The sequence below is a fragment of the Hevea brasiliensis genome, chromosome 1 (assembly GCF_030052815.1).
Source record: "Hevea brasiliensis isolate MT/VB/25A 57/8 chromosome 1, ASM3005281v1, whole genome shotgun sequence".
Classification (NCBI taxonomy): Eukaryota; Viridiplantae; Streptophyta; class Magnoliopsida; order Malpighiales; family Euphorbiaceae; genus Hevea; species Hevea brasiliensis.
This window is the reverse complement of record NC_079493.1, coordinates 112,838,515-112,855,311: the sequence shown is the minus strand read 5'-3', so window position 1 is coordinate 112,855,311 and position 16,797 is coordinate 112,838,515. Positions and strand designations below refer to the sequence as shown.

Genomic DNA, 16,797 nt, shown 5'->3' with positions numbered 1-16,797 from the left:
TTTAAAATGACTTATAAAATAATTTTATTTCAAATTAATATTAAATTTTTTTTAAACTAACTTTAAAAGTTCTTAATAAGTAAAATAGCATTTTTTTTAAATCCACATTTTATCAATAATTTATATTAAAATTAAATCCAAATCCTTTCGTTTTCAAATATTATTATCCAAACATAACATAAAAATACAATTATTACAGAAATTAAACAGAATAAAAATTATTTCATATCATATATACTCTTCAAGTCTTTTCCACTCATATATACCCTTCAAGTCTTTTCCACTCAACCAACCTCAGAAACTGTTCATTTCATATTTGATCACCAAGCTGAAAGTAGAAAAAGTTCTTAGAAATTCCCTTGATATTAGAAAATTTCCTACATGCAGTAGAGTGAGATTCATACTTTGTCCGTGGATTTTGCACTAGCATGGCATGCAGAGAAAATGAGCATTCTGTACTAAAAGTAGAGAGAGTACAACGCTCCCCTCACCCCCATCATTTCTCAAATCCTTTCTTATTGTCACATTGTATAAATTTTGATAACTGTCCTTAAACTTATCTAGTATAATATTATAGTCTTTCAACTTAAAAATATAATATAAAACTCTTTCAACTTTTAAATTTTGCACATTAAAATCTCTCGAACCTCTAATTGTCGATTTTTCAGTTAGACACTGATCCAAACAGTTCTAGCGTAAAGTTTAGTAAATATTTCTCTTTTCTCTCTCAAGTTATGTGTAAATTGAATCATTTTTCTCACTATAAATATAATAATTTTTTAGGTGCAAAGAGAATAATTTTACAATTTGAATAAGAAAAGAGAGAGAAATATTAACTAAGAGCCATGCGAGAGCTGTTCAAATCAGTTTTCAATTAAAAAATTGATAATTGAAAGTTAGAAAAATTTTACTGTGCAAAATTTGATAGTTTAGAAAGTTTATTTTACGTTTTAAAATTTAAGAACTGTAGTGTTAAAACCATATAAGTTCAGAGATGATTATTGAAATTTACCCCTTTCCTGTTCCCAGCAAAATAGAATATTTCCAATGTTTCAATTACATTCACCACCATTCCAAAGTCAATAGAACAATAGCTTCCAAAATCTTCCCTCAAGAGAACAGGCCATCCTAACTCCTATGCCTCAATGAGATTTAAGGTGCACTGAAACTAGCAGTCTTCTCCCTGAATTCTGGATTGTCTTCCCTCTTTGAATAAGCAAATGAAACCAATGAAGTTGACCAGCAGCAAAGGGATATCAGTTTGAATATCAAAACAATTGCCAAAAATGTTCCCTGACATGCTGTGTGACTGCTTGATATCCAGGCTGGCTACTTATCCCCAAGAAAACATCATATTTGTGCACCCAATGACAGTTTTCTTCCTCCACACAGTAATCATGAAATTGCCAACAAGGTGGTATGTTTCTTCATTTCTTGCCGGTGCTAGATGCACCCAGCATAGACCAAGAATTCAACAATGTAACTACAGAGTTGATTTTGCACCTTAGCAGTAGTAAAATAAAGCCAAGAAACAAACAAAACTTCTGATAGTTCATGAACCATATTTTCGCTTTCTGTGGCCCTTTCCTGCAGGGAAGGAACGCACAGTAAACTTTGAATTTGCAAGTTCACGAGGTATCACAGCTCCAGAAGATTTTAAAACCTCAATGAACTCTGGAAATAAATTTTTGTTCTCCTCATTAACAAAAACAATTGCTGTACCCTCCTCTCCCATACGAGATGCCCTTCCTATCTGATGGACATACTCCTCAATGGAATTGGGCATGTCAAACACTATTACCTGTCTCACACCTAAGAGATCAACTCCCCTACCCAAAACCCCAGTGGCCACAATCACAGAAACCTCCCCCACCAAAAATGACCTCATGATTTCTCTTCTCTCCTTCATGGACTTCTCCCCATGGATTGATAGAGCCTTCAAACCTGTGGCAACCATGATTGCATTAGACAGGAGATCTGCCCCAAGTCTTGAACCCACATATACAACCACTGGTGGCAAAAAATGCTGCTTGCTCATCAAAATGTCAAAAAGCTTTTGCTTCTTTTGCTTTAACTCAACCCAGATAGCCAGCTGTTTCACAGCCTTACTTGGCCTGTTAGGCTGGCCAATGGAGACAATAACCATATCTTTTGCCATAGAGCTTGCCATCTTCTCTACTTCTTGTGTGATTGTTGCAGAAAACATCAAGACCTGAGGTTGAGAAAGAGCTCTAAAAATCTGCATAACCTGATCTCGGAAGCCCCTTTGAAGCATACAGTCCACCTCATCTAGAACAAATATCATTACTTCATCTAGTTCAATATCATGCTTTGTTAAAAGATCAATGAGCCTGCCCGGAGTCCCTACAATTAATTCCACTCCTTGCTGAATACGGTAGATTTGTCCAGCCATAGCATCACCACCAACCACAAGTGCAGTCTTGAAAGGCAAACCCTTACCAAGTAACTTAGCTTGATCCTCAACCTGCATGGAGAGCTCTCTTGTTGGAGTTAAAACCATTGCTAGTGGCTTTCTATACTCAGGCGAGTGCTGAAGGCGAAAACTTGCACAGCGAGAAACAACAGGGACCAGATAAGAAGCAGTTTTCCCTGAGCCTGTATCAGCTGAAGCAAGCAGGCTTTTGCTGCTCAAAGCGGTTGGGATTGCTTGCATCTGGACAGGAGTAGGCATACCATATCCTGCAGCTTCTATGTTCTTCAGAAGCTTCTGAGGAAGATTACAAGAAGAGAATGACAAAATGGGATCTGGAACCGATTCCCCCTCTACATTGATTTCAAGCTTCCTTCTCAGTAACTCAGTTTGATCATTAGTTAAAGATGAGGGTCCTGATTTATCATCAGATTCTCTAACATAAAAACACTCATCAGTTGTAGCAAACCTTGTAGGAGGTGGAGAAGCAACTGAAACCTGGGAATTAGCAACCCTCCATAGAAGAGTTTGTTTGCATTCCAAGCTACAAATATCATCATCAGTCTCATCACATATATACTCCCCATAGCGGCCACATACAACACATTTAGGCTCCCCTGGCAGAGCTTCTCTCTGCTCTCTAGATGTCTTTTTCACATCATTTGCTGTATCAGAGCCTAAAAGAGGAAAAATATAAATTCGCTAGTGTGTTTCAAATGTAGACATGTTCTTGTCAACAAATTTTTAAGTGACCAGCCATTTCAGTCCTGGTATCAAGCTTACAAGCCATCTCAATTACCCAGGAAATACAAGATTTACCCAAAAAATAAATAAAAAATAATTAAAAGGAACAAACAAAAACCAGAGAATAGCAGTAGCTAAGGTAAAATGAGATACCGGTAAATTGATTTTCTGATACGGCTGCAGAACCTGCGCATTGATTATTTGTATTTGCAACTTCCATGAGCCGAACTTAGTGAAAATTAGAACCACCTGGGCCTAGGTAAACCCTAAAAATCCAAAAATTGAAAAAACCCACAATTGAAAACGAACCATAGAATGAATTAGACATAAAGCAACCTCTATTTTTAAGAAATTGACAGATATGAATTTTATTACAGAGAAATTCAAACAAATATTGAAAGAAGGAAGCAAATGAAGAGAGAAGCAAAAAGGATTTCGTGAACGGACAATTTCACCGAGATGAGTGTTTGTTACCTGTGGCTGCGGCTGTGATTCTCGCAGTTCTTTAGAACCACCTGGGCCTAGGTAAACCCTAAAAATCCAAAAATTGAAAAAACCCACAATTGAAAACGAACCATAGAATGAATTAGACATCAAGCAACCTCTATTTTTAAGAAATTCACAGATATGAATTTTATTACAGAGAAATTCAAACAAATATTAAAAGAAGGAAGCAAATGAAGAGAGAAGCAAAAAGGATTTCGTAAACGGACAATTTCACCGAGATGAGTGTTTGTTACCTGTGGCTGCGGCTGTGATTCTCGCAGTTCTTTAGAACCACCTGGGCCTAGGTAAACCCTAAAAATCCAAAAATTGAAAAAACCCACAATTGAAAACGAACCATAGAATGAATTAGACATCAAGCAACCTCTATTTTTAAGAAATTCACAGATATGAATTTTATTACAGAGAAATTCAAACAAATATTAAAAGAAGGAAGCAAATGAAGAGAGAAGCAAAAGGATTTCAGAACGGACAATTTCACCGAGATGAGTGTTTGTTACCTGTGGCTGCGGCTGTGATTCTCGCAGTTCTTTAGAACCACCTGGGCCTAGGTAAACCCTAAAAATCCAAAAATTGAAAAAACCCACAATTGAAAACGAACCATAGAATGAATTAGACATCAAGCAACCTCTATTTTTAAGAAATTCACAGATATGAATTTTATTACAGAGAAATTCAAACAAATATTAAAAGAAGGAAGCAAATGAAGAGAGAAGCAAAAAGGATTTCAGAACGGACAATTTCACCGAGATGAGTGTTTGTTACCTGTGGCTGCGGCTGTGATTCTCGCAGTTCTTTAGAACCACCTGGGCCTAGGTAAACCCTAAAAATCCAAAAATTGAAAAAACCCACAATTGAAAACGAACCATAGAATGAATTAGACATCAAGCAACCTCTATTTTTAAGAAATTCACAGATATGAATTTTATTACAGAGAAATTCAAACAAATATTAAAAGAAGGAAGCAAATGAAGAGAGAAGCAAAAAGGATTTCGTAAACGGACAATTTCACCGAGATGAGTGTTTGTTACCTGTGGCTGCGGCTGTGATTCTCGCAGTTCTTTAGAACCACCTGGGCCTAGGTAAACCCTAAAAATCCAAAAATTGAAAAAACCCACAATTGAAAACGAACCATAGAATGAATTAGACATCAAGCAACCTCTATTTTTAAGAAATTCACAGATATGAATTTTATTACAGAGAAATTCAAACAAATATTAAAAGAAGGAAGCAAATGAAGAGAGAAGCAAAAAGGATTTCGTAAACGGACAATTTCACCGAGATGAGTGTTTGTTACCTGTGGCTGCGGCTGTGATTCTCGCAGTTCTTTAGAACCACCTGGGCCTAGGTAAACCCTAAAAATCCAAAAATTGAAAAACCCACAATTGAAAACGAACCATAGAATGAATTAGACATCAAGCAACCTCTATTTTTAAGAAATTCACAGATATGAATTTTATTACAGAGAAATTCAAACAAATATTAAAAGAAGGAAGCAAATGAAGAGAGAAGCAAAAAGGATTTCGTAAACGGACAATTTCACCGAGATGAGTGTTTGTTACCTGTGGCTGCGGCTGTGATTCTCGCAGTTCTTTAGAACCACCTGGGCCTAGGTAAACCCTAAAAATCCAAAAATTGAAAAAACCCACAATTGAAAACGAACCATAGAATGAATTAGACATCAAGCAACCTCTATTTTTAAGAAATTCACAGATATGAATTTTATTACAGAGAAATTCAAACAAATATTAAAAGAAGGAAGCAAATGAAGAGAGAAGCAAAAAGGATTTCGTAAACGGACAATTTCACCGAGATGAGTGTTTGTTACCTGTGGCTGCGGCTGTGATTCTCGCAGTTCTGCTTTCCCAGAACCAGAGAGAAGGAGAATAAGAATGAGAATAAACAATATGTCGTTAGTAAGAAATCGTCAAGAACCGGACTTTGAAGCCTCTAGTTCTGTTTATTCTAAGGTCGGATATCGGCGTCCTGCACCAACACGAATAACTGTATTGAACTAATATTGAACCTTTAATTCGAATTCGACTTCAACTTCTCATTTAACACCGAATTAAAATTATTCTAAAATTGGATTGGAACTGTATTTAATTTTTTTATTTAAAATTGAATCAAATGATACTGTAATTGAATTGAAATTAAATTAAGAATTGGATTTATATATATAACTTTTATATTTTTTTAAAGGTATTATATATTTTTAATATAATTATATATATTTATATATATATATATTTAATTATAAATAAAATATAATTTAATATTATATTTTATTTTTGTATATTTTTTATAATTTTAATTATAAATATATTAAATTATTTTATAATTCTTAATTATAATGTATATATATGTTAATTTATAATTATATTGGTATCTTATAATTAAATATTATATAATTAATAAATAGTATATTTATATTATTATATTATATAATATACTTAATCATAAATTATACATACACTTTACAGTTAAGAATTATATATTTAGAAATAATTAAAAAATATATAATATAATATATTATTTATTAATAATTTAATTTAAAATTTAAATGTCAATTCAAATATGACTTTTTTAAGAAAATAATTATATAAAATTATTACTATACCAAATTAAACTCGAACTGAATAATCAAAAATTGTATCGATCAAAATCAAAATAATAAAAAATAAAATTAAAACAATATCAAAATTTTGATTTAATTTCAATGTTTAGGTAGACCTCAAACTAAGTCGAGACCACACATCCCTAAAGCCTGTTATGTCTATTCTTGTGAGCCTGATTCAGATAAAAGCAGGCTTTCAAACCCACTCCCTTTTGAATACTATTCCTTTACTAAAAATAGTAAATATATTAAAAACTGGAATACATTTTATTAGCTAATTATTAAATTTTATTAAAGAATGTGTCCTTCTCTGAACTTATATGTGCATATTTATTTTTGTTAAAAAAAAAGGATAAAATTCTGAGGAGTGAGTCAGTATACATGTGTTCGTGGTGAAAAACTCAAGGCAAGCTCATTATCAATGGATTGGTTTTTCTGAATTTCACATTCAACTGTGGATAAGTGTGTGTGAATTTATAAGACTTAGAGTGACTTAGTAAAATTATAATAATTTTATGAAGAAGTGCGTCTATGTGTGTATTTATATTGATAAAAAAACTAATTATTAAATTAACTTAACAATAGTGTTTCGTGAATCAACTAGATCCGATTAGGGAATAATACATGATTAATGAGTATTTATTATATTCTAATTAAATATTTTGCATAACATAAAATAAAAGCCAAATAATATGAAATTGGTATCAAATAATTTAATTTCAATTAATTTGAATTTAATTGATTTCAATTTGATTTCAATCAAATCAGGCTAATTCCAGTTCGAATCAGTCTAATTCCAGTTCGAACTGTGGCCACCTTTACCTCTTGTTCATTGTTAAATAAATAGGATAGTTGGAAGAAATAAGACTTAGAAATTCAGGAGAAAAACAAATAGAATCTCTTAATTATTCTGCTACCAAGTTACATAGAAATGGCCTCATAGAACTGGGCTTGCTTTGTTTTAATCATTCCTGCTGCCAATTACAAAATGTACAAAAGAAGCATTTATAATTAATCAGATATAATATATCCATCAGAAATGCCAAGAAGTCACCAGGCACTGGCTTAGCATGCGGCCTTCAATTTGGTTATCCAAACCTTCGCTATGGAATGAATCTGGGTTGTTATCTTGACCCTGCACTGGCTCAGCTTTGATCCAAGATTTGCAAGTTGTCATCAGGCACTCCTTTTAAGCATCTCCTTTTGCCTCTTGATGGAGAGCTGCTTCTGCATCCTTATCTGGCGGTGGAACCTCTTTATGAACAGGTCTGCAACATGGTCTATCTCATCTTCTAACCTGAACTCCTCCCCTTCTTTTTTTGAATTCTTCACCAAATCTATCACTGACCCTCCTGGATCTTCAAACTCTATATCTGACTCAAACAACGAGTGGGTTAGGTCTGGAAACTTCTCTGCATCATCTCCTTCTTCATAACTGTAGCCATAGCCACAGCCGTAGACATCGTCTAGTTCATCGTCGTGATCATAATTCTCCAGCGAAGTGGGATTGGGGAGGGAAATGGAGCCGTAGTTGTAGAGCACAATGGCCTTGCTTTGGTCTCCTACGTTATTATCTCCATCTTCTTGATCTTTGCCATGCTCCTGCTGGCCCATGATGGAATGGAGTTTCTGGGAGATGGAGCTTATCAGAATCTTCTTGTGCCTTAACATAGAGAATATCATCAAACGAGCTTTCAAATCATGGGTTTTGCTCTTGAAAGCTAAAGTTTTAGCCTTGGCCATTGATGCCAAAACTAGTGTTATCCTCTTCAAGAATTTCGTTGCTTTGTTCTTCAACATTTTCTTTGTTTCCTCTATATCTAAACTGGCTAATTCCCTAAGCATAAAAGATCAAAACAACAGCAAGTAATGAACAAAAAAAATAGCAGAAGGGCAAGCTGAGCTTGGAATTCAAGAGATTATGCAATTAGAGAAAAGAAAAAGCAGTGTTCTTGCATGAAGGAGAACAAGAAGGAAAAGGGGTTTATATAAGCATCAAATTAAGGATCCTAATGGGTAAGGGCAATTCCTTTATTTGATTCAATTATCTTAGTGGGACTTGAGAAAGGAAACGGAAGGGGGCATGAAAGTGAAAGTTAATAGTGATAAAGGAGGAAGACACGTGGCAGCATTGTATAGGTTTGATTACGGGTTGGTGGGTTATGAGCTACAAAATTTGGCAGATTTTGGCTTTTGCATGGCATTGGCATGAACATTTCTTAATAATTGTTGGTAGGACATAGCGGAGAATAGCTGGCTTTACCTTTTCTTTTGGGTTTGAGTTAGATATTTTCATCAACCAGATACCCACAAAAGTTGGTCATGGAACCAGAGGGCTGATGCCAATATTTCTTTGGTCCTAAGGACAGCTTTCTTAATATTTTAAAGGCTATTTTCAACTATTAATTGACTTACAGATGGCCCCCTACCACAATATGCAGCATGCTAAGTGCAGCTCCAACTTTAACTCCATGCAAAGTTCTCCCTTTTTTTTTTTTTTTTAATTCTAATAGTTTCAAAAGGATTAGCCAAAAATCCTTGGTTGGAATTCCTTGAAGGATTAAAATTTGACTAGGTTGATTGACACTATTTTTAATTTTGAATGAGAATTGAAGTTAAAATCTTACTGTTGTAACATTATTCTAATACCACATAGCAAACCCAAAAGCTGAATAAAGTTGGCACAGCACTTTGTTTGAGGAGAGAGAGGTGGTCCAGTTACAGTATTCTTTTGGAGGAAATGTTTTACTTAATGGAATTGTGTTCAATAAACGAGGCCATAGAATATAGACATGAACCTCTGTGAAGCTTCATTTGAAGACTTGCGTAGCCCAAAAAAAGAGATGGTGGAGAGTTCTTTTTCGCTTTACTTGAAGGGGCAGGTGGGTAATTAAGGAAGGTGCATGAAATTGAATGGAATTTCATTCTTTCTTGTAAATCCTTAGCCCTTAAGGATACTTTCTATCTTCTTCTTTAAAATTAATTCTCCTAAAACGCACACAGAGAAAGTAGCCCAGATTTGTTGTTTCACGTTATTTCAAATGCTAACATTAATTAATATATTAGTTTCATCCTATTAAATATAAAAAAAAAAAAAAAAAAAAAAGAGAAATCGACAAGCTTTTGAAAGCGACATATACTGTATAAATTGTGGCTAATATTACATTATAAAATTAGAGTAGAATACAATAAATAAATTTGTTTAAACAAAAAGTAATTATAGGAACATTTTATTTACAAAAAATAATATTATTATTTGATTATAAAGTTAAATTAATTATATGTGTTTATGCTTATGTATATATAAATATTTTCATATTTTAGATTTCATTTGTTTAGTAAAAAATAATTTATATAAGAAAAAATATTTTTTTTTATTTAATTAAAATATTAAATTAATAATATGTATTTACATAATATATGTATAAATATTTTATATTTTAATAAAATTATTTAAATTTAAAAATAAAATATGATTTCTCCTTTTGAGAAAAAAATAATTTTTTTAAAAAATAATTTAATTTTTTTATAAAAAAAACATTTTTTATGAAAAAAATAAAATATTAATAAGATTTTCAAAACACAATAATAGTAGAAAGTTATTTTTTTTTTAAATAATTTTATTTTATTGATAATCAGAAAAATAAATCAGAAAAATATTTCTTATTGTACTTATTTTTTAAATTCTTTAAATGCAAAAAATAATTAAAAAAAATATTTTTAACAAAATAAATCAGCTAAAAAGCTAAAAATATCATTTATGGGAGTTATTACAAAGTGATGGGTATGGATAGGCAACATCAAACTTTGTACTGAGTTCTGAAACCATCCGTACTCCAATTGCATGAATTTGAAGGTTGTCTGCGACGATTATTGCAAAACCCTCCACTTTTTAGTTGTCATCCTTCGCCTTTCCCTTTTCCTTTTTCTCCTTTTTCTTTCTTGTTTCTAATGAAAATATCTAGCCGCCAATACGCTTGCTTGCAAACCACATGCATTTGATCAACCATCTCCTGATTATTATAATTTCGCAAACTAAGATGCATTAATTAAAACTAAGTATTTTTTTCATAGTAATTTTAAGGTTTCATTTCTGATATTATTCTAAAGTAATTTTAACCTTTTAAATATAATATCAAACAGACACTAAGTAAAATAAAATACCAAATCAAAATAAAGTGAGATGCTTATTCTTGATGAACTTGATATCGAATTAGGACTCTCACTTGGTCAGAGAATATTAGGAGTTCGATTCTTAAAATTCAATAACCAAGTTATATAGTTGCTTGAACCCTCAAGTGATTCGGATTTTGTAATCGTTCGAGTGGTCGATTAATCCAATTTTTTGGTATTTATTGAATTAATTTCAAACATATATTTAAAATTTTACTGAAAGCTCTTTAACAACTGCAAATTTAAAGTGAGGCAGTTCTTCCTTTATAATTTTTTATTTTCCAATAAATTCCTTAATTTCAAAACAATTGCTCCCAATAAACTCGATATTTATCATTAAAATAAGATAATTGTTTATAATTTTAATTTTTAAGATTTAATTAATAAAATTTTATTTTTTTTAAAAAAATGCTTGTATCTATATATGACTTTTACTATTTTTCTTATCAACGAAAATTTTCTTTTTCAAAAAAAAGTATATTGTTTCAATTAATAGTTTAACTAATAATATTAAAAAAATTGAGAAATTAAAATATTTTATAATATAATAATAACAAAAGTGTAACAAAAATTTAAAATATTGAAAATTAAAATTTTACTTTCTTTAAAATATCAAAGATCAAAGTGTAATAAAATTTTTGTAGTAGAATAATATTAAAGTATAGAGTTATATTCACAAAAATCATAACTGCTAAATCTGAGATAATAAGAATTAAAGCTAAGTTTGAAGTCTATAGTATACATAGACCTGCTAAATTTTAAAATTGCTAATCTTTTAGTTATTTTAATTAAAATTTATTGCATATCAAAACAAAAATTGCCAAAAAAAATATTTTTAATAACTTTATTTAGTTACCATGTACAACATTATGCAAAATAACAATATAAATTATTGTAAAATTGTTACTAAAAGCTTTAGATTACAGAGTTTATACATAATATTTGCTTATAATTCTTATTAATAATATATTTTTAAATAATATATAAAGTATGTTGTTAAAGTTTAATTTATGCATAATGTTGAGCCAATTAGAACAAAATAAATGGTTGCAATTTAGACCAAAATAAAAGCAATTCATAAAGAAATTTAATTTTTCCACTAATTATTTGTGATGAATTAATTAAGAGAAAAGAGAAGCGTGCCGCAATTTGTGAACAGCTTAGTGGACAGTATTTTATTTAGATCTCTTCAATTTATGACACTTGAGTTGCTGTACTATAAAGAATTAAAATTGTACTTCTGTTAATAATTTAATCTTTTAATACGATGGTAAGTGCTCAATTTTATAATTGATATTAGAGCCAAGATCATGAATTGGTAGGTGCTAGGAGAGATTATCGACATTGAGTGGGAATAGTTCATCCCTTCGACTCATGGCACTTAGACTACTACGTTATAAATAATTGAAGTTACGCCTCTGCCAATAATTTAAGCTTTTGATAGAGTGATAAGCGCTTGATTCTACAATTTAAATTAATCTTATTTTGTCAAATTAGTTTACATTTTTCATAGTGCTAACAAAAATATTCTTGTATAACTATTTCACCATTTGCACGCTCTCAATACTAAAATGCAGTTGAAAATTACTTTCATATTTACATATATACATTTAAACTGTAGTTATAAGTTAATGATAATAGTTTAAGAATCACTATATGTATCTTTGTTATTGTAGTATAAAACAATGATTTGATTACGTGGAATAAAATAGCTACTAAAAGAACTTTTGCCTTAAATCTAATTATATGTGGTAGTGTTAATTTCATTTGGAAATGATGTATATAATAAGATATGAATTGGTAGCTAAAATTTAATGATCTATCGTCGTTTGAAAATATTGTTATAGCATCTTAAATGTGCAAGCATGTGCTTGCGAAATTGTCTAGACACAGCCATTATATTTATGGTTTATATCATCCGCCCATTGAATGATAGCTAGGGTTTTCAGAAGAATCTGCATTCATGAAAAAATGGACATATGCATGCTTCAACAACTGTGTACGCGGTATAAATCATGTTTCATTTTGTGAAAGAGTTTCAAATAATTAAACGACCAAGTACCTAGTTTATTAATTATATATATATATATATATATAGAAAAGCTAAGCATTGGAAAATATCTTAAAAAATAAGTCACTTCACTTCTTCAAAAATTGACACATGAGGTATTAAAAGAATTAAGTTTATATAATTTGAAAATAATAAAAATAATTTATTAACCAACTTATTTTAAGATTTAAAATTAAATTTTACATATATTTATAGAATTTGTCAAACATAAAATTGTGTTAGTTGTTATTAAAAATATAAAATATTAAGTTGTTATATTTTTATTTAGGGGAAAATAATTAATAACCACCTAAGGAAATGAAAATTAAAAGACTTAAATTAATATAATCTAAAAAATAAAATTAATATATTAATCAACTTATTATCTTATTTCAAAATTTAAAAATAAATAGTACATAAATTTATATCTTTTATTAAATACAAAGTTATATTAGTTACTATTGAAAATATAAAATATTATTTTATTACATTCTTATAAAAAAAAATTTAAAAAGTAATTAATAATTATTTAAAAAATAAAAATTTAATTTAATTTTAATATTCATTTAAAAGACTTAACTTAATATAATTTAAAAAAATAAGAATAATTTATTAATCAACTTATTTCAAAATTTAAATTTAAATGATATATATTTTTATAGTCTTTATTAAATGCAAATTTATATCAATTGCCATTAAAAATATAAAATTATTTTGTTACATCCTTATAAAAAATAATTAATAATTATTTAAAAATAAAAACTTAATTTAAGCCAAATAATTATTCAAAATTTTAATATAAATTTAAATTACATTGACATAATTAATTAAAAATTTTAACATAACTCAACTCAACTAAGCCTTTATTCTAAAAATATATTAGGGTCGGCTATATGGATTCTCTTTCTCCACTCTAAACGATTTTGGGTTAAATCTTCAAAAATATATAATGCTTCTAAGTCATGTTGTGCTACTCTCCTCTAAGTCAATTTAGGTCTACCCCTTCTTTTCTTTCTATCATCTAAACCAATGTGCTCTACTTGTCTAACTGGAGTCTTCGTATGTCTACGCTTCACATGACCAAACCACCTCAATCACTTTTCTCTCAACTTATCCTCAATTGGCACCACTCCTACCTTTTCTCTAATACTCTCGTTACGGACTTTATCTAGTTTAGTATGCCCACTTATCTATCTTAACATTCTCATCTTCGCAACTCTCATCTAAGACACATACGGCTCTTTCATTGCCCAACACTCACTATCATATAACGTGGCCAGTTGTATGGCCGTATAGTAAAATTTTCCTTTCAACTTATTAGGAATCTTGTAATTACATAAACTCCCATGGTACGTCTCCACTTCAACCATCCGGCTTTAATCCTATGACCAATATCCTCTTCACATCTCCCATCTACTTGAAGGATTGAGCTGAGATATTTAAAGTGATTATTTTGGGGCAATACCACTCCATCCAAACTAACTTCTTTCCTATCACCAGTTCGGCTTTCACTGAACTTGCAATAAAAATTTTTCAATAGATAAATTTCACTATACATTTTATATTTTATATTTTGAGAGCATGACAGAGATAACACCACTTCAAGAAAGTATTGGTCCTATCCAATGGACAGACAACATAAAACTTTGTACTACTGAGTTCTCAAACCATCCGTAGTACTCCCAATGCATGAATTCGAAGGTCGTCTGCGACAATTGTTGCAAACCTCATGACTTTTTAATTTGTCTTCCTTTCCCTTTCCTTTTTCTCTTCTCTTTCTTGTTTACAACGAAAATATATATCTAGCTAGAAAACCATGCAGTTGATCAACTATCTCTTGATTATTATAACTTTGCAAGTAAGCTTACATGCATTAACTAAAATTATTTTTTAAAAGTAATTTTAAGAGCTCATTTTTTATGTTGTTATAAAGTTTGCTATGAATATGAACCTGCAATATAAAAATTCACTAGTAAGTTAACTTGAATAATCTCTTTGATACTTAAATTAATAAAAGGAACTGAAATTCAATCAATGAAGCTAATATCAAGAAATCCTAACGTTACAGGTAACAGTACATGATATTTCTACCTGCTTATATAAATGGAACTAATTTACTTTTAGGCTGAAGTAGTATTCGTCAAGTATAATGACGACTCTAAAATTTGAAACCTTAACTGGTAAACAAAAGCATTGCAAAATAATTTTATTTTTAGATAAAAATCATATGTTATATTGTTGCAATAAACATATAATTAAGTAAATTCACATAAACCAATGTTTTTTTTTTTTTTTGCCTTTAATAGCATTTGGAAAACCATAAATTTATGGCACTTTTCTAAAAATACAATTTGATGAACATCAAATTTGAAAAGTGATTTTAATTGAAATTTTAATTCTTGGTTAGAGAAATACTTAAAATAAAATTTATTTGCGAATATACAAATATTTTTAATATTAAATTATCATCTTAAGGTCACTAATTGTATGATTTAAAGACATGTTAGAATAATTTGATTACATTTCTCTAAATTGGCCATTCATCTTTTTATAATTGTGAATGAAATATACTAAGAAAATATATCATATTTAAAACTTTAATTAGACATTGTACTATTTAAAAAAAATTTAAATTTTAACTAAGAAAACATTTTAATTGAGGAGTAAGAATATTTTTTTTAAAATGAGGGCATGAATAATATAATAAATAACAAAACTTTCTTATTAACATTAATATATAATATTTCTGATAGTGTTACTGCTCTAAAAATATATACATTATTATAAAAAAAACAATTAAATTAAAATATATTAGCTCAACAAAAAGCTTTTAATCTTTTAAAATTTTATTTAAATGGGATTTATTGTAAATTTTTTTTTCTTTTAAGAGAGCCATATTTAGATGAGATTCTAAGCTAGTGTATATGGGGGTATGTGGAGGGCATGGATGCAAAAATTAAAAGGGTAGAGTCAAAAGATGGGTTGGTTTGTTTTTTTCTCTCGTTTTATTTAGTGTGAAGTTGGCCGAAAATGAGGAAAAAAACAAAAACAACTAAACAAGCGAGTGACCTTGAAGTGACGGAAAAGGAAAAAAAAGTGGAAAATACATCACAAGAAAAGAAAGAAATGCATAGTTTTTTTATTTTTTTCACGTACATTCTAATTTAATGAATTAAGATTAATTATGATTATATCGATTCAATTATTAAGAGTGAAGCGTTTTTAATAAGTGTCATCTTCGTTCACAAAAAATAAATACTCGATATCATTTAAAATATTAGAATATTGAATTATTTATACTAAATACTCATTGATTGTGTAGTTACTATTTAAAAAAAAAAAAGCAATTTATAGAGAAAGCTAACTTTCCTATTAATTACTTGTGATGAACTAAGAGAAATTAAGAAAAGGGAAGTGTGCCACCTACTTCGAAAAATTTTAAAATAAATCGTTAGATTCATTATAGTTTTATTATATTATAATTTATTTATAATTATTGATTATAATGAATTTTTTATAAATTTTATCATAATTTATGATTTAAATTAATTCGTTATATATATAATGGTTACATATACTTTGAATTAATCTTATTTTTTTAATTTAATTTATATTTTTTGTAGTGTTATAAAAAAAAGTTTTGTACACTAAAAAATAATACTTTGGTTACTCTCAAAAATATAATTACTTCTTGAATTTAAAAATGTGAAATCTATAATTTTGTTAGTGATAATGCACATATGTACGCCACACAATAATTTGTCTTTAATATTAAACCATTTGCATGCTCACAGTACTTAATTTAATTTGAAAATAATCTATATAAGAAGTTAATTAATAGCTCACATTTAATGATCTATCTAGGGGCGGACCAAGGGCAATGGCTGTGGGGCTTTGGCTCCCTCCATTATCTTGAAAAAAAAAAAAAAAAAACTTAGTTATATTAATTTTGGAATTAGGGGATATAAGTAGATCATTGGCCACCTCCCCTTTTTTTTTTAAGATATGGATGTTTAATAATTTTTACATTTATTTAAATTATTAAATCTTAATTTTACTAATTTTGAAAAAAATCTTAATTTTAATAATTAATTTTACTAGTTTGCTTCTAAAAATTTTCAACAAATTTTACACTAATAATTTTACTAAATTTAAAATTAACTTTATCATAACTATGAAAATAAATTAAATATTAGGACCAAAAATTTAATTTTTGTGGCATAAAAATCTACCTGCAAATGACTAAAGAAAATCCAGACCTTTTTATCAATTGATGAA

At 29.3% G+C, this 16,797-nt stretch overlaps 2 protein-coding genes across 2 annotated transcripts; both read right to left on the bottom strand.

Annotated features, from left to right (window-relative positions):
• Positions 1-998: 998 nt before the first annotated feature.
• On the bottom strand, positions 999-5,697 carry LOC110639824 (DEAD-box ATP-dependent RNA helicase 41). The gene is made up of 3 exons (XM_058147725.1): positions 5,508-5,697; positions 3,329-3,441; positions 999-3,108 (listed from the first exon to the last, which is right to left on the bottom strand). Exons 2-3 carry the CDS (start codon positions 3,393-3,395, stop codon positions 1,553-1,555), a joined length of 1,623 nt encoding a protein of 540 aa, XP_058003708.1. The 5' UTR covers positions 3,396-3,441; positions 5,508-5,697; the 3' UTR covers positions 999-1,552.
• Positions 5,698-7,472: 1,775 nt separating this feature from the next.
• Positions 7,473-8,740, bottom strand: LOC110639847 (uncharacterized). Its single transcript, XM_058153982.1, has 2 exons — positions 8,712-8,740; positions 7,473-8,133 (listed from the first exon to the last, which is right to left on the bottom strand). The coding sequence occupies exons 1-2, from the start codon at positions 8,738-8,740 to the stop codon at positions 7,473-7,475; spliced, it is 690 nt and encodes a 229-aa protein (XP_058009965.1).
• Between the last annotated feature and the right edge of the window lie 8,057 nt (positions 8,741-16,797).